Here is a 23850-nt window from a genome sequence, read left to right as displayed (position 1 = left end):
GACTCCGGTAAGTGTTTTCTCCTAACCTCCACCAACCCCGCAGCTCTGTACTTACCTGCGGGATCCGTCAGGATTCTGAACGTCAGGAACCTACCGCTGGTCCTTTGACTGTGGGGATCCCGATGGTCTGTATTTTGACCACATCCCCAATTAAAGAGATGACTTTAAATGATAATAAAAAATATTACTACTGGTGCAGTGTTGGTGCAAAGGGGGGTTTGGATAAAGTGTTCACAGTTTTTTTAAGTTGTTTTATGTATCTAATGAAATGGCAATGCAATCTAATTCTAAGAATCCTAAAGAGAAACATAACATGTTTTATTAACTAATATATTTTCTTATACAGCAGTCCAATAAATCAAACTGGAGAGCTGGTTTACCGTGTCCTAACAGTGCCGGTACCTCCCAATATACCATCAACGGGCATTAAAGGAGCAGGTCATAAAGGCTGGTCTAACTAGGCCAAGAAATATTATCGTTGTTCTAATCAATAAAATACCTACTTCATGCAAATGTTAAAGATGAGAATACATATGTCATGTGTATCTAATACTGGGATTTTTCCTAATTAGATATATATTGGGTAACCAGCGAACTGGTATCCCTAGGTGGCGCTGCTTAATCAAAGAACACAATTATTCATTCAGATCCAATTGGAATATGCATAAATTTATTAAAAATACAATTCATCATAAAAGAATTTTCATTTTCCTAAACACACATGACATACTACATATAACATACAATAATCAATTATTAGGCGAAGCTGATAGTAGCTTTCTGAGGCTTATTTTTCAGAATGAGTCATATCATAGAGGCAATTTCAAATGTCGAGGCTTATATAGTTACCAGTCCCAAGGGCCGTTGGTAGTGAACAGATTTTTCACAGATTTATACTGCAATGTCCTGTTGGACTGATAGGAAAATGAAAATTCTTTTATGATGAATTGTATTTTTAATAAATTTATGCATATTCCAATTGGATCTGAATGAATAATTGTGTTCTTTGATTAAGCAGCGCCACCTAGGGATACCAGTTCGCTGGTTACCCAATATATATCTATTTGCACTGTGAGAGGTACACAATTCCTCTGAATAGGAGGCTGCAGCTTGGTTAAAGGACTGAAAATAATATAATATTTAAAATTTACATTTATCTACTGTAGGAACCAGCGCTTTTGAGTGACCCTAGTGGCCACACATTATTGTTTTTCCTAATTAGTTGTCTCTAGGCAGTTGTCGAGGAAAACCCCAGAGCCGTATTCTACTTATGCCGCCATCCGGAGCAATGGTGACCTTCACGTGAGTTATGACTTCATTTAGGGATAGAGAGGTCCCATCAATAAAATGTCTCTTGTGGGGATGAAGCTAAAAGTAAGAAAAGAATTATAAAAAAAAACATTCTGATACAGTAAACATTTGTTGACTTACAGGTTAACATTGCTATTAGTACTGACAGGTATGAGTACAACGTTTTTTAAATGGTGTGGATTGTTTGGTTGACAGTCAAAAGGTCACCCACTATCCACAGGCAGATGGTCGACACATGAAAAAAGTTAACATTGAAAATTGTATCTTATTTTTTATTTAACCATCTCATGAAGTAATAAACATGGATGGCATAAAACATATATATATATATATATATATATATATATATATATCTAAAAAAAAATATATATATAATACTTTGCCCATCTTGGGGAAGGAGAATACCCCACCACACCTGATACTCTGGATCCTAAAATCAAGTCCTCTCAGAAACTCTATGGTGAAGGCATCAGTCATAAATCTGGAATTCTAGGTCGACTCTAATACACAGTGAAGGTCACCGATATGTTTTGCTGAGCTTTTACAAGGTGGCCTATATTTCCCTTCCTGAGGGCAATCTACACTATCATCTGAACCTTTGAAATCAGACATTTCTGTAAACTACATGGGGAAGTGATACTGGGGCAGATGTATTAAGGCCCCTATACACTAGGGCGACTTGTCCTTAGGACAAGTCGCCCCCGACTTCCCCCTGAGCTTCCCCGGCTGCTCCCCGGGGGAGCTTGATTAGATTGGCACTTGATGTGCCATTTTTTACATGTGATAAATCGTCTCGATTTATCACATGTAAAAAACCCAGGAAGCAGGGGGGGGGGGGCTGCTGGTGGGAGCAGGGGGGCTGGGGACGCTGCGGGGACACAGACGCTGCGGGGGACACAGACGCTGCAGGGGACACAGGCGGCATAGAGCCGGGCAGAGGGAGCTGGGAGCTGTCAGTGCTAGAAAAAAAAGCCTACTGTATACAATGAATGGGCAGCCTGTGATTGGCTGAGCGCTCTCTCAGCCAATTGCTGACTGGCTGAGAGAGCGCTCAGCCAATCACAGGCCGCCCATTTATTGTATGGGCTTTTTTTTTTTTATTCAGTGCTGACAGCTCCCGGCTCCCCCCGCCCGGCTCTATGCCGCCTGTGTCCCTCGCAGCGTCCCCAGCCCCCCCCCCCCTGCTCCCTCCACCGCCACACCGCCCCACTAGGTCCCAAGTCGGGTGGTCGGACGTGCAGCAGGTCCGTCCACCCGACGCAGATCCGATGCGCACAGGACCGCGCATCGGATCTGAGGGGACATCAAAACTAGCCGATTTTGGTCCGATTTAGGCCAGATCCGACTTATCTGGCTGAAATCGGACCAAAATCGGCTAGTGTATGGGGGCCTTTAAGCCTTAACAAGAGATAAATGCAAGGGTGATAAGGAGAGATAAACATCCAGCCAATCAGCTCCTTACTGACTTTTTTAAACACAGCCTGTAACCTGGCAGTTAGCAGGTGATTGGCTGGACGTTTATCTCTCCTTATCACCCTTGCATTTATCTCTTGTTAAGGCTTAATACATCTGCCCCACTGTTTTATACATATGTTTTACACATCTATTCTTTTTTTTGAGTGCGGGGGGAATTCCTGGCATTAGAGGATTCCCTCAGGAAGAAAGAATACATTGAAAAAGCTGACAAACGGGGAGATGACGCTATACAAAGATCAATCTATGTAAGTGCATTGTTACAGTGTGTACTTGAAATTACACCAATTTACACTATGACAGTTTTTTTTTTGCTTTCTAAGCCCATATGAGCTGAGGAATGGCGATTCCTAATTTACTAACCAGCCGTATCTAATATATGGCGGGTAATTGCCGCAACTTAATTTGGCGTATTTGGCTTTTACAAAATTTTATGTAGCTTTAGCCAATTATTTATTTGGCCAAGGCGTATTTGGCTTAAGCCTACACGGATCAGTCAGATCCGTGCAGGCTTCCATGTAAAAAAAAATAGATAAAATAATTTTAAAAAACGGCATGGGGTCCCCCCCATGGCCGTAACCAGCCGCAGGCTCAAAGAGCCGGTCCTATTTTAAAAAATTCAGAGAACAAGACAAATAGGGGGTCCCCGCCATATCTAAAAACATCACCAGGCTCAATGGCTGGTCCTGGTTCCCAAAATACAGGGGACAAAATGAAAAGGGGTCCCCCATATTTAGAGATCCAGCATCGGACACAAACAGCCAGCAGGCAAATGCCACAGTCAGGGGGAGACTTTTTTTAAAAGTCCCCTGGCCAAAACATTAACTTGTGGCTGGTCAGCCTGGGCCGGGACCCTGAGGGAATGGGGACCCCCACAATAAAGGGTTCCACCCTTCAGAGTTAACCCTGTCTGTGCTGAAGCCCGGGGCTGTCCCCGGTGCCCACTGCTAATGCTTTTGTTTTAAAATACCATATGAAACTACCAGCAAGCCTCCCATGAATGCAATGACTTGAGAACCACAAGTCCCAGCATGCAGGGCATTAAAGTGACCACTTTACCTGTAGTTCAACAACTTAACCAATAGTTAAATAAAAGCCACACACAAACCGTAGATAATAAAACTTTATTGCATGCTACAATGACACATACCTACTTACCTACCTTGACACGTAGGTTTGGTCCATTTCTTCTGTAGAAATCCCTATTGGGTAGCTGCAAAGGAAAACTTGTGGTTCCTCCAGTTCGTCCTGGTTTCGGGTCACTCATTTTGTTTTTTAACTCCCTGGATGCCTACATGGATTGAAAAGGACGTGATCTCCGCCGGAGGACCCTGGTGTGTATAATTTCCTTTCAAAAGTACCCATATGGATTATCTCCAGGGCTAGCCCATGGACGGACCTATGTGTCAAGGTAGGTGACTATCAGTATGTATGGGATGTATGTAATAAAGTTATACTTTACTAGGGTGTCAATGTGTGTTTATTTAACTAGTTGCACTGTTGTAGAATTACAAGTTTCAGCAGGCCCTTTAATTCCCCACATGCTGGGATTTATGCTTCTCCAAGTCCCTGCCTGGGCTGACCGGTTAGGGGGTATAATGTTTCGGCCGTGGGACCTTATATAATAAGTGCCATGGCTGTGGCATTACCCTGCTGGATGATTGGGCCTGGTGCTGGTTCTCAAAATATGAGGGACCCCTACTCATTTTGTCCTCTGTATTTTGGGAACCAGGACCGGCCCTTGAGCCTGGTTCTGGTTTTAAGAATCCGGGGATCCCCTATATCATTTGCTCTGTGATTTCTTAAAACCAGGACTGGCTATTTGAGCCTGGGGCTGGCTAAAGCCATGGTGGGGGGGACCAGTCAGATCACTGCAGGCTGCATACGAATCTCAAAACTACGACACCTTTGTAAATTATGCTCCGGAATACGAATGTGTAAATGACATTCTCCACCGATTACAGTCGTATATAAAATACAAATACGACCAATACATATTCCTATTCTTAGAAATTTTGCCGAGCGTTTTGCTTCAAGAAACACCGCAAACTGTTTTGCAACATAATCCAATGCGAGAGACCATACAGTGAAGTACATTCCCGTTTTTTCTTATTATCTGTCATTAGTCTTATAGTCTGTAGTCCAGGTTTAGAGTTTGGACTGCTTAATAGCACATTGTTACCATTGGAAGAAACGTAAGATCACAAACTATAGAAAAGGGCTCTATGATATTGGCTTACTTAGTACATCTGATATGGTAAATACTGTACCTGTGTGACAGGTAGAAGTGTTTTCCATTGGTTATTCAGATTCACATCCAAAAGATCTTTGAGTTTCTTGTCTTCCTTTTGAGGTGTCAGGACACAACATTCAATTTTACATGAATTTGGTGCATTACCTATCATAGAGATTGCACTTTTCAGTTTCCACAATCTCCATACATTATAGAAACACAAAGACAAACGTGCCCACAGAATATCAAAGACCATCTTCACGCTAGTTTATAGAATCGCAAGTTGTCCCTCATGTGGAGCCGGGCTGTCATTGGACTGTTGAATGGTTCCTGGCTTCACGGTCACTGCTACAACGCAATTAAAAAGACTATGGGGTTTATGTACTAAGGCTTGGAGAGAGATGAAGTGGATGGAGATGAACAACCAGCCAACCAGCTCCTGTCATTTTTCAAACACAGCCCGTACCATGACAGTTAGGAGCTGATTGGTAATTTATCTCCATTCACTTTATCACTCTCCAAGGCTTAGGGTCGGTATTTAATATTGGCCGCTATTTCCAAGAGGGAAAAAAGCACCCGCCACCTATTCAATGCTGCTGTTTTCGACAGCATTGAAGGCGGATTTCAACAAAACAGATCCGACTTTAAAACAAGTCGGATCTGTTTTGTCAGCAACGGCCACGGATTGTCGGATTCACATCCGTTTCTTGACAATCCACGACCGTTTTCACCGACACGCCCACTTTTCAGCAGTCGACGGGTAAAATATTGATTCAACCTGCCAAGTTATAGGTGAGCTGGACCGAAAATGGCTTGGGATTCCAACTGTCAGGATGTTCGGACAGTCGGAATTCCACATTGAATACCTCTCTTAGTACATAGACCCCTATCCCCAAGGAGTAGTCTCACCAGTATATAAACCCTAGCAAATTATTACTTATAGGTTAGAATTGTTGAAACTACTTGGGAACATTAAGAAAAAAATCTTCAGTTTCATTAGTAGGATGATGAAATGAACTTACCTTTAAAGTGATTAGTGTCTATTTCTATCTGTGTAATTAAACCTGGATGGCCAAGCCGAAACACTGCCCATTCATTTCCCAGGAATTGGAGGATTCCATTTTTGTCAGCCTATAGGATAAACACCTGAAGTGTAACTGCTGAAAAGAACATGCATTCCCTGACTGTTGTATACCCAGGCCCCAAATATTCTGCAGGTACATTATATTCTTCCAGCAATTAGACGTATCAGCCCTTCTCCCACAGCGTCACTCCACAGTGGGGGTTATTCTGGTTCACTCGCAAAGGCACACTCACTCTCTAATGGACAAAACCATATGCACTGCAGGTGGGGCTGATGCAACATGTTCGTAGGGAGTTAGATTTGGGTGGGGTTTGCACTTCAAACTGATATCTATATTGCAGTGTAAAAATAAAGCAGTCAGTATTTACCCTGCGCAGAAACAATAGAACACCCAAATCTAATTATCTCTGCACAAGTTACATCAGCTCCACCTGCAGTGCATATGGTTTTGCCCATTAGATAGTGATTGTGCCTTTTGTGAGTGAACCAGAATAACCCCCAGTTTAACCTGAAGCGCCTTCTCATGTCCTTCCCCGTCTCATGGAAGACATTTGTTCCTATCTACACAACTTTTTGATTGATATAGAAATTATTCACTTCCTACTGTACTTTAGTTTGCTCATTTCCTCTAAACATTTTGCCTAATACAGTACACAAACTTCAGAATGACAAGGCGAAGGATTCAGAGTACATCAGATTGTTCCTAATAGTGTGGCCAATCCCGGGATCGGGATCGGCGGGATCCCGGGATTTCGGGATTAGACTGCGCATGCGCAGTCTAATGCCGGGCAGCGTCTGAGCACTCGCTCAGACGCTGCCCGGCTGTTCCCGTAACCTGATCCGGCGTGCGGCCTGCGTAGCGTGACAGTAGAGGTCACGCTGCGCAGGCCGCACGTCACCAGTGACCGCCTGCCCGCCTCTTCTCCGCCGCCCGCCTGACTCCGCCCGCCTGCCCGCCTGCTGTCTTCTATGGAGGTGCACTTGCCGGGAGGCACCGTGCACCTCCAAACCCACTCCCGGCCGCCCGCCCGCACCCTAATGTAAGTAGATGTGCGGGTCGGCCGGGGTGGGTCCTATGCTAAAAATGTTTTTTTTTTGGTGGGGATGCCAATCCCGGGATCCCGGGAATCCTGGGATTGAGCATTTTTCAATCCCGGGATTGAAAAAATGCCCCGGGATTGGCATCCCTAGTTCCTAAGACATTAACCATAAAAAACACGTGTCTCTGTGGCAGTTACCATCAGTATTATTTTATACAACTCCCCAGTTTCTATTCAATACATTTTTAGTAAGAATGCACCTCATTTATAGATTATCATTAAATAAAACACAATACTAATTAAAACTAAATGACAGCGAAGATGAATAAAGACTAAGCTAATGTATGGTAAGAACTGCTGTTTTAAAATCATTCTACGCATTCAGAGCTTCTCTATTATTATGACCATTGGAAGATCCTTATGTTTTCTTTTAACATTTTGCTTACTTTTAAGATAGGAGGTCTATCTAGTCTTCTGGCAGTCTCCCACCCATCGCCCATGTCAGCGGCTCTTCCTAAACCTGCATTTAAATGAAAACATTAAGATGTATTATATATAATCGCAAATATATTTTAAAGAGGATGTTGAATCAAAAAAGTGGATCATGAATCAAAAGAAGTGACATTTAATTAATTGCAATTTGCCAATTGTTTAAGGATATATTGTCACCAATGTTAGGCATAGGCAAACTAAGCATTTACCTATGGCATTTGGAATGCCTAGGGGCATTAGCAGCTTCTGCTGATTAAAATGATATGCAGCATGCCTATATTCTGTGTGTGAGTGAGGCTGTATCTGCATATGAAATAGAAATCACTGTAACATAGCATTCTGTATGCAGGTACAGCCACAGTCGCACAAAGAATATATTTATGCCACATATCATTTTAATCATCGGAAGCTCCTTGTGTGCTGGTCATAACAATGCAAATAAGACGAATTTTCAGAAAAAATGCACCCAACGTTAGCAGAACTGGCCAGGAGCTGCATGGTATATTGAGTCAAGATGTATGAGGAAACATCTGTATCCAAGCAGAGGCAGAGGTCACAGTGTTAGGGGCTGTGCGAGTGCTGTCTGCGGGTGGGTTAGTTGTGCAATAGTGTTCGGCATATGTGTGTCATGTATAAATGCATTAATAATGTGCGACATATGTGTAACAGGCATTATGTGTGTCATGTGTATAAGGGCATTAATAATGTGCAACATATGTGTAATGGGCATTATGTGTGTCATGTATAAGGGCATTAATAATGTGCAACATATGTGTAAGGGGCATTATGTGTCATGTATAAGGGCATTAATAATGTGCAACATATGTGTAAGGGGCATTATGTGTGTCATTCAGTGACGTGCGGTGAGGTTAGTGTCAGGTGAGGCAGCCTCTTTTGGTGACAGTGGGGATAGTGACAGGAGGGGTGGGAAGGGACAGTGACAGCGGAGGGACGCGGGTACAGTGAAAGCAGGGGGGACATGGGGACAATGACAGCAGGGGGGGCGCGAGGACAGTGACAGCAGGGGGACGTGGGGGGGACATGACAATGAAAGTTTCTGTCTGCCATATGATATCAAGTACAACCCCCCCCCCCCCCCCCCCCCCAGGCGCTCACCTGGTTCCTGAAGGGTGGAAAACACCTTTTGATTTTTGAGAGATGGAAGCTGCAAAAAGGAACAGCTCTTTTGTGGCTGGCTCCATACTGTGCAGCTGTTTAGACCAGGGGATCAGAGCAGCAGGGAGGAGCGTACTTGCGATGCCTCCCGACCGCAAGATACACAGCAAACCTATGGACCCAATTGGCAGCATTTTAACAGCCCCTAACATGCCCCCCCTCACTGCCCCGCTGCAGAGGATGAACAAGAGCCGGAAAGACTCCACACTAATCCCCGCTGGCCTCCTACGCGCTGCCACATACCACAGCACGGCACAAGCTGAGCAAATCCCCCTTGGTCTGCTCTGTGCTGCCGGACAGCCTCCACACTGGTCCCCGCTGGTCTCCATGCTTCCACGTCCCGACATGTAGCAGCGGCAGCACTGTTGTCTATCCCCTGGCTCCTGTAGCTCACGCTAACATTCTCTCTCCCCCTGCTCCTGGAGCTCTCGCTAAACTGGAACCGCCCTCCATATGCCCCTGGTCCTATCACATCTGCCTCAGTGATGTGGACTGATATCCCTGTCACTGAGGCAGATGTGCAGGTGCCGCTTCGCCATTATTTTTCAATGGGCTTTTCAGCCTATTTTCGTGCCTGCAATTAGCCCCGCCCCCACTGCTGACAGTTTTCCATTGTCAGCAGGAGGCACAGCTCCCGCTGCCTCCCAACCTCCCACACAGGTTACCCCATTCACTGTAAAAAAAAAATACCAATAAGATATTTATAACACAGTATATGTGTTATAAATATCATCTTTGTATTTTTATTTTATTTTATGAACGACAGGGGAGGCACTGCCTCCCCTGCCTCCCCTGACTGCACGTCCCTGGTGTCATTATGTGTATGAAGGGCATTAATAAAGGTTGGCATAATGTGTAAGGGGCATTATGGTTATAAGGACATTAATAATGTGTGTCATGTGTAAGGGGCATTACTGTGTGGTATTATCAGGGGTGCCGAGAGAAAGGGGTATGGGGTACAAATTACCCAGACCAAAGTCTGATGGAAGGGCCCTTAAGTGACAGCAGCAGCTGCAGCTCTTCTCCTCTGGCCAGCACACACTGCTTTGTGCTGGGTTGCAGTGTGGCCATGGAGGTGTTTAAAATACAATATTTTCTAAGGGTATAATGTGAATAAAGTGAGGAGTAATGAACATAAGGTAAAGTGGTACTACTGTGTGATGTAACGTGAATAAGGGACACCATTGCATGATATAATGTGAATAAAGTGGCACTACTGTGTGGCATCATTTGAATTGGGGGTACTATTGGGTGGCCATCAGGGGCGGATTGGCCTGCCGGGAAACCGGGACATTTCCCGGTGGGCCGGCCCATAATAGAGATTAAGCGGCTGCTCACCCCCTTGCTGGGCCGCGGACCGCACGGCCGCCATCTTTGCAGCTAGCGGCCGCGGCCGCAGCAGTTTTCCCAAAAGAAATATGGCTGCGGCAAGCCCAGCACCGGCTCTTACAGCATTAAAAATGGCCGCGGGAGAGCTGGTGCGCATGTGCGGACGCACTCAGCTGCTCCCGCGGTTCTGTCCGTCAGTGTGGTTACCTGTGTGCAGGGAGGCGCCAGCCGTGGGATGCGCTCTCCCTGCTGTACATCAGGCTCTGGGGCTGCCGGCTGCCAGTACACTGTGTCACTGATTGCAGCAGCGCCAGCAGCACAGACAGAGCTGAGCTCCCTCCTGGCTCCCAACCCCCTTTTGATGTCACCACATCAGTCACGCAGTGGATCCTGGAAAGGGGGCGGAGCTGCACGGCTTGAAAGGGGCGGAGCTACACGGGTGGAAGGGGGCGGAGCTAGACGGGAGCACTCAGCACAGTTAATGAAAGAATTTGAAAGAAGTAGATCCACAGCCAGCCAGCCAGCGTTTAAGGTAAATAAAGTGGTGGTGCTGGCATTACACAGCACTGTCGGCAACTGGTGTGGGTATTATGCAGCGTCACTACTGTCGGCAACTGGTGTGGGCATTATGCGGCGTCACTACTGTCGGCAACTGGTGTGGGCATTATGCGGCATCACTACTGTCGGCAACTGGTGTGGGCATTTTGTGGCATCACTACTGTCGGCAACTGGTGTGGGCATTATGCGGCGTCACTACTGTCGGCAACTGGTGTGGGCATTATGCGGTGTCACTACAGTCGGCAACTGGTGTGGGTATTATGCAGTGTCACTACTGTCGGCAACTGGTGAGTGCATTATGCAGCGTCCCTACTGTCGGCAACTGGTGTGGGCATTATGCGGCGTCACTACTGTCGGCAACTGGTGAGGGCATTATGCGGCGTCACTACTGTCGGCAACTGGTGTGGGTATTAAGCAGCGTCACTACTGTCGGCAACTGGTGTGGGCATTATGCGGCGTCACTACTGTCGGCAACTAGTGAGGGCATTATGCGGCGTCACTACTGTCGGCAACTGGTGTGGGTATTAAGCAGCGTCACTACTGTCGGCAACTGGTGAGTGTGTTATGCGGTGCTACTATTGTCAGCAACTGGTGTGGGCATTATGCAGTGTCACTACTGTCGGCAACTGGTGCGGGTGTTATGCAGCATCACTACTGTCAGCAACTGGTGCAGGCATTACGCAGCACTGCTACTGTCAGCAACTGGTGTGGGCGTTATTCAGCACTACTACTGTCAGCAACTGGTGTGGGCGATACGCAGCACTACTACTCTCGGCAACTGGTGCGGGTGTTACCCAGGGCTAGTATTGTCAGCAACTGGTGTGGGCATTAAGCAGGGCTACTACTGTCAGAAACTGGTGTGGGCATTACGCAGCGCTACTACTGTCAGAAACTGGTGTGGGCATTACGCAGCGCTACTACTGTCAGAAACTGGTGTGGGCATTACGCAGCATCACTACTGCCGGCAACTGGTGTGGACGTTATGCAGCATCACTACTGTCGGCAAATGGTGTGGGCATTATGCAGCGTCACTACTGTCGGCAACTGTTGTGGGCATTATGCAGCGTCACTACTGTCGGCAACTGGTACGGGTGTTACCCAGGGCTAGTATTGTCAGCAACTGGTATGGGCATTAAGCAGGGCTACTACTGTCGGCAAATGGTGAGTGTGTTATGCGGTGCTACGATTGTCAGCATCTGGTGAGGGCATTATGCAGCGTCACTACTGTCGGCAACTGGTGTGGGCATTATGCAGTGTCACTACTGTCGGCAACTGGTACGGGTGTTACCCAGGGCTAGTATTGTCGGCAACTGGTAAAGGGCATTATCCAGCACTACTACTGTCGGCATATGGTGAGTGTGTTATGCAGTGCTACTATTGTCAGCGACTGGTGTTGGTTTTACGCAGTACTACTACTGTCAGCAACTGGTGCGGTTGTTACGCAGTGCTACTACTGTCAGCAACTGGTGCGGGTGTTACGCAGTGCTACTACTGATAGCAACTGGTGCGGGTGTTACGCAGTGCTACTACTGTCAGCAACTGGTGCGGGTGTTACACAGTGCTGCTACTGTCAGCGACTGGTGTTGGTGTTACGCAGCACTACTACTGTCAGCAACTGGTGCGGGAGTTACGCAGTGCTACTACTGTCAGCAACTGGTGCGGGAGTTACGCAGTGCTACTACTGTCAGCAACTGGTGCGGGTGTTACGCAGTGCTACTACTGTCAGCAACTGGTGCGGGTGTTACGCAGTGCTACTACTGTCAGCAACTGGTGCGGGTGTTACACAGTGCTGCTACTGTCAGCGACTGGTGTTGGTGTTACGCAGCACTACTACTGTCAGCAACTGGTGCGGGAGTTACGCAGTGCTACTACTGTCAGCAACTGGTGCGGGAGTTACGCAGTGCTACTACTGTCAGCAACTGGTGCGGGTGTTACGCAGTGCTACTACTGTCAGCAACTGGTGCGGGTGTTACACAGTGCTACTACTGTCAGCAACTGGTGCGGGAGTTACTCAGCGCTGCTACTACAGTGGGCATTATGTATAAGCAATGCTGCTACTGTGGCCAACAGTGGGCATTATGTGTAAACCTAGCCACTACTGTGAACATTATGTGTGTGTAAGGGTTCTACTACTGCGGGCATTATATCTAGTATAAGCAGGGCAGGTGTAAGACTTCTCAGAACCCTAGGCAATACTTCAACATCCTAGATATTTTGACCAATTTCATTTAGAAGGGCCAAAATGAAGAAATTGGTCAAAAAAATTGTACAGTGTGTATGGACCAATTGCACTAATGGGGCATTGTGTAAAGGGCACTACTGGTGGCATTATGTGTATAAGCAGTACTTGGGGCATTATGCATAGCATAATGTGTGGCATAATGTCATATGGGCATTAAAGTGTGCAGCATATTGTGTAATGGGCATTAAGTTGTGGCATTATGTGTAATGGGCATTACGTTGTGGCATAATGTGTAATGGGCATTACGTTGTGGCATAATGTGTAATGGGCATTACGTCATGGCATAATGTGTAATGGGCATTACGGTGTGGCATAATGTGTAATGGGCATTACGTTGTGACATAATGTGTAATGGGCATTACGTTGTGGCATAATGTGTAATGGGCATTACGGTGTGGCATAATGTGTAATGGGCATTACGGTGTTCTGCATATTGGCCCCCATTGTGGCTGACTCGGTAAACTGCAAAGCTTTCAGCTCTATCTGTGTCTTTTACATGGAATTGAACCAAATCATGGTTTTTATGCACCATGATTTGAATCTTCATTTGCACCGTTCAATCAGACCGGTGTGCAGCAGTCCATAGATTATATATGTGTGAGCCGTTGTGATATTATGTAGATAGATATTGTAAAATATCATAGCTGTTTTCTATTTTTGGCACCTCTCAATGATTCTTTTTGCTGTTGTGGAGCCCAATGTGTTTCTTATGTTATTGCTGTGGGGCCTAGCGTTTAATGTTTTCTCCTGTTGGGGCCACCAACGTGTATTGTTTTCTGTTTGGGCCAATGTTTGTTTTTTTCTTTGGGGGCCGGTGTGTTTTTTGGTGTGGGGGCATATGTTTTTATTTTCTTTATTTCCTGTTGTTGGTCAGGTTTTTTTTTTCCTGTGGGGTCAATGCTTTTTATTTATGTATTTGGTGGCCAATGTTATGGTGTCCGTACAGAGTTGCTGATGGGCGAGTTGCTGATAGTGGTTGCATACAGAGAAGCTGATTTGCACGCATTGGAGGCTATACTGAGATGGATCATCTGCACCTAGGATAGGGCTGGTGAAAGTTTCAATAATGCAGCCAATGGTGGCAGCGTAGCAGCATTAGCATAAAGTCGCATATGCAACTGCATCAAAAAATACAAGGAAGGCCGCAACTGCATGCAACTCTGAATCAGATTCTATTAGTAGTGATCCGCCCCCACTTGACAGACTCCACCCCCTCAGCAGACCCCGCCCCCAGGGCTGCTTCCATAAATTTCCCGGGCTGGTTTTACATCCCAATCCGCCCCTGGTGGCCATGCCCCTTCCCAGCAAGAACACACCCCTGTTTGGGCTGCGCACCGAATGTGTGCACTGTTTCTATTTAAAATATTGCGGGTAGGAGCACCAAAATGATGACTGCTATGATGAGTGTTGATGGTGCTGGGAAAGGGGAGCAGGGTCAGGGGCATAACTAGTGGCGGTGCTAGGTGGCACCAGCAAAAATTTTGCCTAGGGCGTCATTTAGGCTAGGGCCGGCTCTGAGCACCAACCATAGATTGCTGGGGGAGCAGGTCATCACATATAAACATACATGGAAATTTTTATGTAATTTATGCGTTGCACGCCTTACCTGTTGTTTATGCAATGGTAGTGTTGGGTTTTTGGGAGCTCTTTAACTGGATTATGCAACTCAGATGTATGGGATCCAATTCTCATGTCATACAGTATAATACAGTTTTTTTGACCCTATTACATAGGATGTTGTGCAGTGATAAGGGTGTTTTCAATTCTCCCTCCTATCCTATAGAAATTTTTATGCACCTGTATTTTACCAATGGTTGAACCTTTATGCTCATGCATTTACTATGCATTTACATATAATTGGAAGATGGCCTGTAACTACTGATTTCTGAAATAAATAAAATCACTAAATTACTAATTTAAAAAATGTCCACAAAAAATATCACAAAAAAAGCTTAACCCTTTCAGGTCCAACGTCTAGTCAGGCTCAACAGCCCTAGCGCTAGTAGCAGATCCAATGGTGAGCCACTTTAAAATAAGAACATTAACATTGTCCAACATTCAATGTAGACCATTTTTTTATAAAAAAATAAAATAAATTACAATTAATCTAAACATTTAAACCAGACTGTTTGAATTGCAAAAAAAAAATTGGATTGCAAAGGGTTAAAGTTTCTTTTAATACAATAACTGCAGTACAGAGCCATTAACCACACAGTGGTATAGATGTAAGAAGCAGTGATAAGGGAGAAGAACTGCGCCAGTGGAGAAGATGCCCATGAAAACCTACAGCCCTAAAGTACTGTAACATCTATAATTTGCATACAATAAAGTTATACAGAGCAGCTGATTGGTTGTCATAGGCAACTTCTCCACTGGCTCACTTCTCCTCCCTTATCACTGCTTCTATATCTGCCCCTGAATCCCTTAACTCCTCTGTACTCAGTGGTGGCACCAGTAGACAGTTGGGCACCCAGTAAATTAAGGCACCACCTTCAAACTGATTAATTGAGCTCTTGCTGTTTTTATACGTGAACTGTTGTTTGCCATGGGAACTCTTTAGTCACAGTCCTATCCTGATAGCTTAGCTAGAAAGAATTGTGCTCAACTTTACAATTACTACTCATTTTAATTTAGAAAATGATATGGATTATTTGATGTTTCTTTAGATACCCATGAGATTTCGGGGATGTCCATAATGTGCATCACTGAATCCGAGGCAGACACTTCCATTACTCATTGACAGTAGGTCTTCCAAATCATTTGGGCCACACAAAGACCAATCTCTTTGTCCAATGCCATAGACTTTAAAGCGAGCTATCCCTCCATCTATGTAAAAACAATACACAAACGTTAGTAGCACTTAATGCCATAGCTATCAGTAGTGCGAAATTAGAACATTTTCTTTTTTCTCTGAATAAGTCCATGATTTACAATCAAAATGTGTTGAAAACTACTGGTTACTACTAACAACAGTACTATCCTGTGACTTGTCTCTAAATACAGTATGCTTCCTAAAAGTAATCACGGTACTTGTGTAGTAGCACGGCGCCCATCGCATCGCAGACCATATTGCATGCGATGCGATGCGATGCAACGCGATATCGGCCGATGTTGTACAATGGCATACAATTTAAAAATGTATGCCATTGTATATGGCATACAATGCCATACAATGCGATGCGATTATAAATTGTATAAGCACCCTAATGGGTGCTTACAATGGTTAAATGCACCCCCACGCCACCCCCAAGTATAAACGTGAACCCGAAGCGTGGCGAGCGGCGGCGGTACGCGTCCTACGACCTTTTCATACCCCCACTATCCACGTCGGCGTGGAGTTGAGAACAGAAAGTGTGGCGAGCGCAGCGAGCCACCGAGCCAGAAGCGTGGCGAGCGAAGCGAGCCCCGCGAGGGGACGCGGATACCTTCACAGGTATCCGCGTCCCCTCGCGGGCTTCACAGGTATCCGCGTCCCCTCGCGGGGCTCGCTATGCTTCGGGCTCGGTGGCTCGCTGCGCTCGCCAAACTTTCTATTCTCAACTCCACGCCTACGTGGATAGTGGGGGTATGAAAAGGTCGTAGGACGCGTACTGCCGCCCCTCGCGGGCTCGCTGCGCTTGCCACACTTCGGGTTCACGTTTATACTTGGGGGGTGGCGTGGGGGTGCATTTAACCATTGTAAGCACCCATTAGGTTAGAATCGCATCGCATGCCATCGGGTGTATGGCATGCGATGCGATTAAAAAATCGGGCGACGTGCTAGTACACAAGTACCGTAAGCACTTAACAGTGTAATAATTATAGCAGAAGAATTTTGGAAACAGAACAAGGCAAACGAGATTTTTTTTCTCAGATATTCACTTCGAACATAACGTGACTGATATAACTTCTATGTGACAACATTGCCTCACCATTGGTACCACACACCACACCATTGGTCCCATACACACAACAGTGACCTTTTCACACTACAACTAAACTGTAAGTTATTCTTAACCAACATTTGAGTAACATTCTCTAGTCCAGGAGGCCTGAATACAGTTTAATCAAGAAGTAAAAACATGTAAAACCTTAAATTTATAAACTATTGTATTAGTGAGGGTATGAAAAGTAAAAGATTTTCAAGAAAATATATTATCATTGAAACTTGTCAAGATATTGGACCTCGTTCTGCTAAACCACTCACACATCGCACTTTTATCTTGAAGGTCACAAAGTAGTCGTTTATCACTCTCACTTGGAGGTGCCTGCAGTATACAGGCCAACAGAGACAGATACATCAACTTGCCAGAATTCCATACAGTATGCACAAATTGGGCAGGTATCATTATTAAAGCCATTAAAATTCCATAGGATAGTCTGTATATTAAGCTGAACGACCTTGTAGCTATGCACTTGTCCACCTTAGATTCATTTAAGACTTTTATTGAGTATTATTGCAGTTTATAAATTAATATTTGTTTATTTTAGATATCCTGTAAATTATTTTGTATTATTTGAGTAACGTAATGCCAGAACTTGACATGGAGTGAATTAAACATCCCCATCTGTGTGTCACACTGGGATGCATGTGACTCAGGGATCCAATAAGGGCATAGGGCTGGCTAGGTTGACTGAATTTAAAATTACAGGAAGAGGAGTAGACTTCCTCTTCTTCCTGCAGAATTCCCCGCCCTCCCTTCCCCTTTTGTTTTATTGAGGGTGGTGGGTTTAATCGCGTTAGCTGATAGGCTGGAAAGAACAGCAGATTTAATCAATTAGCTCACACTACGTGTTGATGTTGACGTTTTAATGGCTTGTTTGCGATGCACTCACCCCTCATTGGCTTAGGCCTTTCAGTTGGATCACCCGTTCGGGGACAGCGACCCCACCTGGCTGTTTGGGTGGAGTTGGATATCGCTTATTTTTGAGTTAGGCCAGTTACGTTAAAGTTGGGGTGGAGTTACAGTAGTAGCCGTTCTTTCTTGGCCACCATTAATTAATTAATTAATCTAATTTAAATACTCAATTTAGCTTAAAATATTGCTACAAATAAATCAGTTAATTTCTGCCAAACCTATGCCTCTGAGTCTTTATTTCAGGTTTAGTTATGTAAGTTAAGAATTTATAAATATGACATGCTAAAGGTACACATAAGATGTGTGGATGTTTATAATATCCTATAGTTTTATTATATACTAAATACTTATTTTTTATGGTACTGTTTTAGAGTTTTTTTACAATAAGGCGATACGACTGACAAGTTACAATTAATGGAGAAACACTTGTTATTATTTTCTTCCTGTTTTGTGCTTTAAAGAATTATATTTTCATATCAGAAGCAATGCTACTCTGTAGAAGCAAGTCATTAGTTTAACATTTTGGTTTATTATATCACACCAAGAAGCAAATTACCGAGTTAAAGCTAGAGTCAACTTGGGTCTTAAATTCCGGGTCACGACCTTGCTCTTGACCGAGGTCGGTGAGCCAGGATTTAAGACCTGGGTTGACCCTTTCACAATGCTGCAGACACAGGTGTCACCAGGTATTGCAGATGTTCGAGAAAGGGAGGGGGGGCCCTGCCTATATTATCATTCCCAAGCCCCACAATTTCTGATGGCAGTCCTGATCTTCAGTTCTGCCTTCGGAACTGATGTTGATATGGTTAAATCTTTCTCTAGCACTGTGTATTTCCAATTACAGGTACCTGGGTAGATATTAAGTCGTATGTGTGTCCATCTTTCTTTTGAAGTGACTTGAAAGTAATTGTGACAGCAATCGGGGTATCCCGGCTTTAGCTCTGTCATTTCTAGAAGGTAGTCCCACTTTTCTGAATGCAGCTATAAAGAAGGAAATAGAAACTGATATGTAAGTATTACATTCTGAGAAACTAAAATACAGTGTGTTCTTTAACCAAAATCCCCAGGCTAAAGGTGCCCACATACGGCATACTCCTATATCCCTATAGATTGTAAGCTTGCAGCAGGGCCTTCCTACCTCCAAGTCTGTCTGTCTGTTGTTACCCAGTTTGTTTTATCACTGTCTACTATTGTAAAGCGCAACGGAATCTGCTGCACTATATAAGAAACTGTAACGGAATCTGCTGCACTATATAAGAAACTGTAAATAAATACAAATAAATAAATACGGTGAGATTTTTTAAACATTAAGGCCGTTTACGACCGATCGGAATGACCAATCATTTAAAAACCTTAGTGTGTGGGCATGATCATGATCCAGTTTGGGTGCATGCCGGTTGCTCATCGAACCTGCTAAACCCTTCAGCAGGCGAAAAGATAAACGACCCTTCGTGCACGATTTGAACACATTGTTCATGTTTAGGCATGATGAACTATGTATGTGGCAATGTTGGGGTATATGGTTGGACTAAGCTGTCATTTTGACGGGCATTTAACTAGTATTATATATTCATTTGGGGCGAGGACATGAGATAAGCCAAGTGCCTGTAACCAAGGCTTTCATTTACTTCCAGGGCTAGTGGAATCACTCTGTGGCTATGGAATTATCCATCTGCCCATGCTGCCTGCATACAAGCAGTGTCCAAGATTTCCTAGTCCACTCCACCATATACAGTACATATATGCAGCGTCTTCAGGAACTCAAATAACAATTAGTTCAAGGAAAGTTTCTTGTTATAAGGTACTAATGGGCATTCCACGGGGTCTAAGGAGATATTTATTGTGTTATATTCCTTTTGGAACTGATATTATTGGGAAATGACATGTACAGTAACTGTTTGTTTTACCTGTTGTTATGATGTACAGCTTTAAGCCCAATGATTATAGTACATTAATATATATATATTTGTGTACATCTTAACACCGTATTATAACACATCTAATTGTTTCTCTTATTCTCTATACCTGTTCCACAGCTTTAAAATCTTTCTCGGATGCAGCAGATCCCAATCTGTCTCCCCGTGGGGGAAATTCAGTCTTGTCTTAGAAAAGGTGAAATGATTGAGAAAAGTCAAACACAAAACATCTCGGTGTTACTTTTTCTTATGACAAAGGTAGTAATAATAGAAGAAGAATAAATACCAAATTTAGTACACAAAATAATCAATTGTAAGGGGTCAATGTAATCAGGAGTGATGAAGGGGCGATACTGACATTGTGTCTTTATGGCAAACACTGAGAGCAGCCCCCTACATCATCACTAAAGTGCCCCACATCTCCCACTATATCATGCATTTTAGTTTGTACCCCATTGGGATGCCTATTAAAATGCATGAATTCAGCCTACTGTAACACAGGTTGGGTGGCCAATCCACAGGATCGAGACTGGCGGATCCCGGGATTTGTCCCTAAAAACGCTGGGATTTGAATCCAGGGATTGTAGCTTCCAAACCTGGGATTCTGTAGCCTGCTAATGGGCTTGTCTAATGCTAGGCAGCGCTGAGCACCCGCTCAGATGCTGCCAAGCTGCTCCTAACCCCGGATGTGTGCAGAGTGACCCGATGTTAGTGGTTACGCTGCAGAGCCCACTTGCCACTCCACTCCCACCTGCCATACCACCCAGCTCCTGCCTGCCACACCGCCAGCTGCGCAGCCTGGCCAGGGCCACCGAGAGGGGGGGGGAGCGGGTACTAATTACCCGGGCCCGGGCTTGCTGGAGGGGCCCTGGTCCAACCCCCCCTTCCCCCTACATCTCTCCCGGGCATCACACACCTCTACAGCATGTGCTATGCTGACAGCATGAGAGCTCATGCTGAGCCTTCTCTCAGCACAGAACATGCTGTAGGAAGGGGGCAGTAACCTCCCCCCTCGACTTTAGAGTGTTTTTCACCCCCCTCTAAACATTTTGGGGGTGTGGTCTAATCACGTGAGGTGGCCATGCCTCTGCGATTAGGCCACGCCCCAAAATTCTACCGGGGCCCGGCATACCTCTCGGCAGCCCTGAGTCTGGCTCCTGCCCGCTGCACTACCTAGCTCCTCACCATGGCATCATCCAGCTCCTGCTGCTGCCTGCCACCACTGGGTAAGGGACATTGTGGTGTGCCCGGTTTTAGCCAGAGAGGGGGGATTACAATTTTACATTACATTGACAAATTCAATCCCAGTTATCCCTGGAATCCTGGGATTGAGAAAATGCCTTGGGATTGGCATCCCTAAACACGGGTTTTATGCGCACTCGACTGAAATTATAGATTTTGCATCGTTCCCATTTTTTGTGATGAGACTCAGATTTCATATAATGTTCCATCATTTCTTAGAACTCTTTGCATATGTTTTACTCAATTTAAACATTAAACTATGTTTCATCATCCACCCAGCAGCCATATGGCGTATTTGTAGCAGGTCCTCTTAGAACCTTTCCTATTCTCCGGTATTCCATCCACTTAATCACCACCAACTGGCAGCTCAGTGGAAATGGCTACAATGAAAAAGCAGAGCTAGTAGTACGCATTTTTTATAAATAGTTTATATTACAAATAGATTAAATTAATTAAAGAAATTTGCATTATGTCATTCTACTTCTGATACAACTTACTATGTGTGTGGCAATCCACTGCTGTAGGTATCATTGCTATTTTGCAAATACATATGGTGTAAACATTTTCTAAAAGTATTAGATACCTTGTAAGCTTGCTGCCTGGACTGAAATGTGTGGAACGTAGTTTCCAGTGAAGAAATGTGTGTCCACCTCAAATCCGAGGATTATCCCTGGTATTCCCAGCTCAATTATACACCAATCGTGACCTAGGGTAAAATGCATTGTCCTGTAAAACTTTTCTCAGTGAAATATACTCTACAGTGTGATTTGATGTGTTCTACGGGTTTCACTGGATTCTGTGTATAAATCTGTGCCGCCTATTACTTGTTTAGCAGCTGTGTTGTACACATTACACATGGAATTTGGAATCCAAAGATATATTATAAGATGCATTATTTTATCCACTTCTAAGTTGTAATTATCTCTGTTACAATTACATTAGGATGCCAAGAGTTCTGTGGATAGAGCAATAAAAACACAACAAACTTTTTGTTACATTTTATAACATTTTACTTTAGGTTTACTGGTCAACTGAAGGAAGCCAAGGCAATGATGGAGGATTGTTTTTGTATTACTATGTGATTTTTTTAATAAAGTACTGTAGAACACATGCCGTGAGGGTGGAGCCGGCGGAGCATGAGCTCTGGTCGCCGAAATATCACAGGGCCCCGGAGCTGTGCACCTCAAGCTCTGCCACCAGCTCCCCCGCCCTGCTTGCCTGCTCGCCCGGTCCCCGCAGTGCCCGGCTGGAGTCTGCCGCTATTTTCAATTCGTCTCCTGCTGGACCGGTAGCCAGTAGGCGCTTGCGGTCCAGCAGCCAATCAGAAGCAGCATTGGCTGCTGGACTTGCGAGTGCGTATTGGCTAGCGGTCCAGCGGGAGACTTGAGAATTGAAAATAGCAGCGGACACTGGCTCAGCCGGGCATAGCGGGGAACTGGAGAGCTGGGCGGGCAGTCCCCCTTGGCAACAAGCTATTTCAGTCCCCCTTGGCAGCAAGCTATTTCAGTCCCCTTGTCAACGAGCAATTTCAGTCCCCCTTGGCAATGAGCAATTTCAGTCCCCCTTGGCATCAAGCATGAAGCCAACTTGGCATCGAGCATGAAGCCTCTGGCATTGAGCATGAAGTTCCTGGCATCGAACATGTAGATAAGTGGCACTTATGTGTCAAATGTCTAATGGGCATTGTTTGTTATATAGTATGTAATGGGCATCATGTGTGGCCTTATGTGTAATTGGCATTACGGCATGTAGCTTTATGTGTAATGGGTATTACAAAGTTCACTAAAATGTGCAATGGGCATTACGATGTGTGGTATAATGTTAGGCCATGCCCCCTTTTTGCCACGCAAGAGCAAATCAGGGGGCGCAAAACATGCCCTTCCTCATGGCACCTAGCTACACCACTGCTGGGCAGCCTCAAACATGCAGGAGACACTAGATGCATGTTTTTTTGTTTCTTTTTAGCAAACTGCAGCTTATACTGAATCAGGCCCTATATTCGCTAATGTAACAAAGGCACAATGCAAAAGTAACCTGGATGCTAAGACTGGCATTGCATGCAGCTGCTGTGTTCAACTCTGACACTAACATGGATAGAAAGACAAGAGACTGAAAACTGATACCAATGAGCCAGGTAGCAAAAGCTTTGTAACAAATATACTCATTCTAAGCATCTAATAACAGAGGTGTCACTAACCGCAGCAGGGAATAATAGTCATGCCAGGGGAAATGGGGTGCCTCACTGGGAGGGGCTGTGTTCTTACTGGAGGAGTGAGGTCTCATTCCAAGGGGTGGAGAGATGCAGGCTGCCCCAATGACAGTGTAGGCTGCGGTGCCAGCTCCTGCACTGTGATAGGAACAGGGTGCTGCATGGATTGTTACAGTGCAGCAACTGGCTCCTGTCACTGAACAGGAGCTGGCATTTCGGTGTCACCCGTCAGCAGGTGACACCTGGGTGCGGCCTACAGCCTCGGCACCCCCTTGTGACACCACTGCCTAGGACACTATGGGCCAAATGTAAGAGGGTGTGAAAATCAGAAAGTGAGAGATTTTGGGAGAGTTTCCCCATTTTTTATAAAGCGGCAATCATTTACATGGCAAATTCAACCTAGTTTTGCAGAGTAAATGATTGCCGCTTTAAAAAATGGGGAAACTCTCCCAAAATCTCTCACTTTCTGATTATCACACCCTATTACATTTTGCCCTATAAGTGACTTTGGATCAGGGTTGCCGACTTTTATATTCTCCTCTCCTGGAGAAACCCGGAGAGGAGACTTTCAGCAGCCGTTCGGGGGACGTCATTAAGCCCCGGCCCCATGATGTAAAATAGCCGAATTCATGGATCTCCGTGGAGGGGGCGGGTCTAAAATGACGCGATTGTGACGTTTTAGCTCCGCCCCCTCCTCTGAGACCCGC

General features: G+C 45.0%; 1 protein-coding gene across 6 annotated transcripts in view; it reads right to left on the bottom strand.

Annotated features, from left to right (window-relative positions):
• Positions 1-665: 665 nt before the first annotated feature.
• The window catches only part of ALLC (allantoicase), a 38028-nt gene continuing 14843 nt past the window's right edge, over positions 666-23850 (bottom strand). For 5 of the 6 annotated variants that reach the window (XM_083178504.1, XM_083178502.1, XM_083178503.1 and 2 more), the window contains 8 exons: positions 21518-21640; positions 19802-19878; positions 18625-18757; positions 15609-15764; positions 7588-7661; positions 6040-6148; positions 5055-5182; positions 667-1368 (listed from right to left, as the gene is read on the bottom strand). In XM_083178504.1, the coding sequence (XP_083034630.1) occupies positions 1219-1368; positions 5055-5182; positions 6040-6148; positions 7588-7661; positions 15609-15764; positions 18625-18757; positions 19802-19878; positions 21518-21640 (950 nt within the window). In that variant the 3' untranslated portion in view covers positions 667-1218. Of the gene's footprint in view, positions 1369-5054; positions 5183-6039; positions 6149-7587; positions 7662-15608; positions 15765-18624; positions 18758-19801; positions 19879-21517; positions 21641-23850 lie in introns of all 6 variants that reach the window. The other variant, XM_083178506.1, reaches the window with a different exon arrangement.

The sequence above is a fragment of the Crinia signifera genome, chromosome 3, assembly GCF_055691185.1.
Source record: "Crinia signifera chromosome 3, ASM5569118v1, whole genome shotgun sequence".
Classification (NCBI taxonomy): domain Eukaryota; kingdom Metazoa; phylum Chordata; class Amphibia; order Anura; family Myobatrachidae; genus Crinia; species Crinia signifera.
Note: the sequence above shows the minus strand (reverse complement) of the source record. Positions and strands in the feature narration are given on the sequence as shown.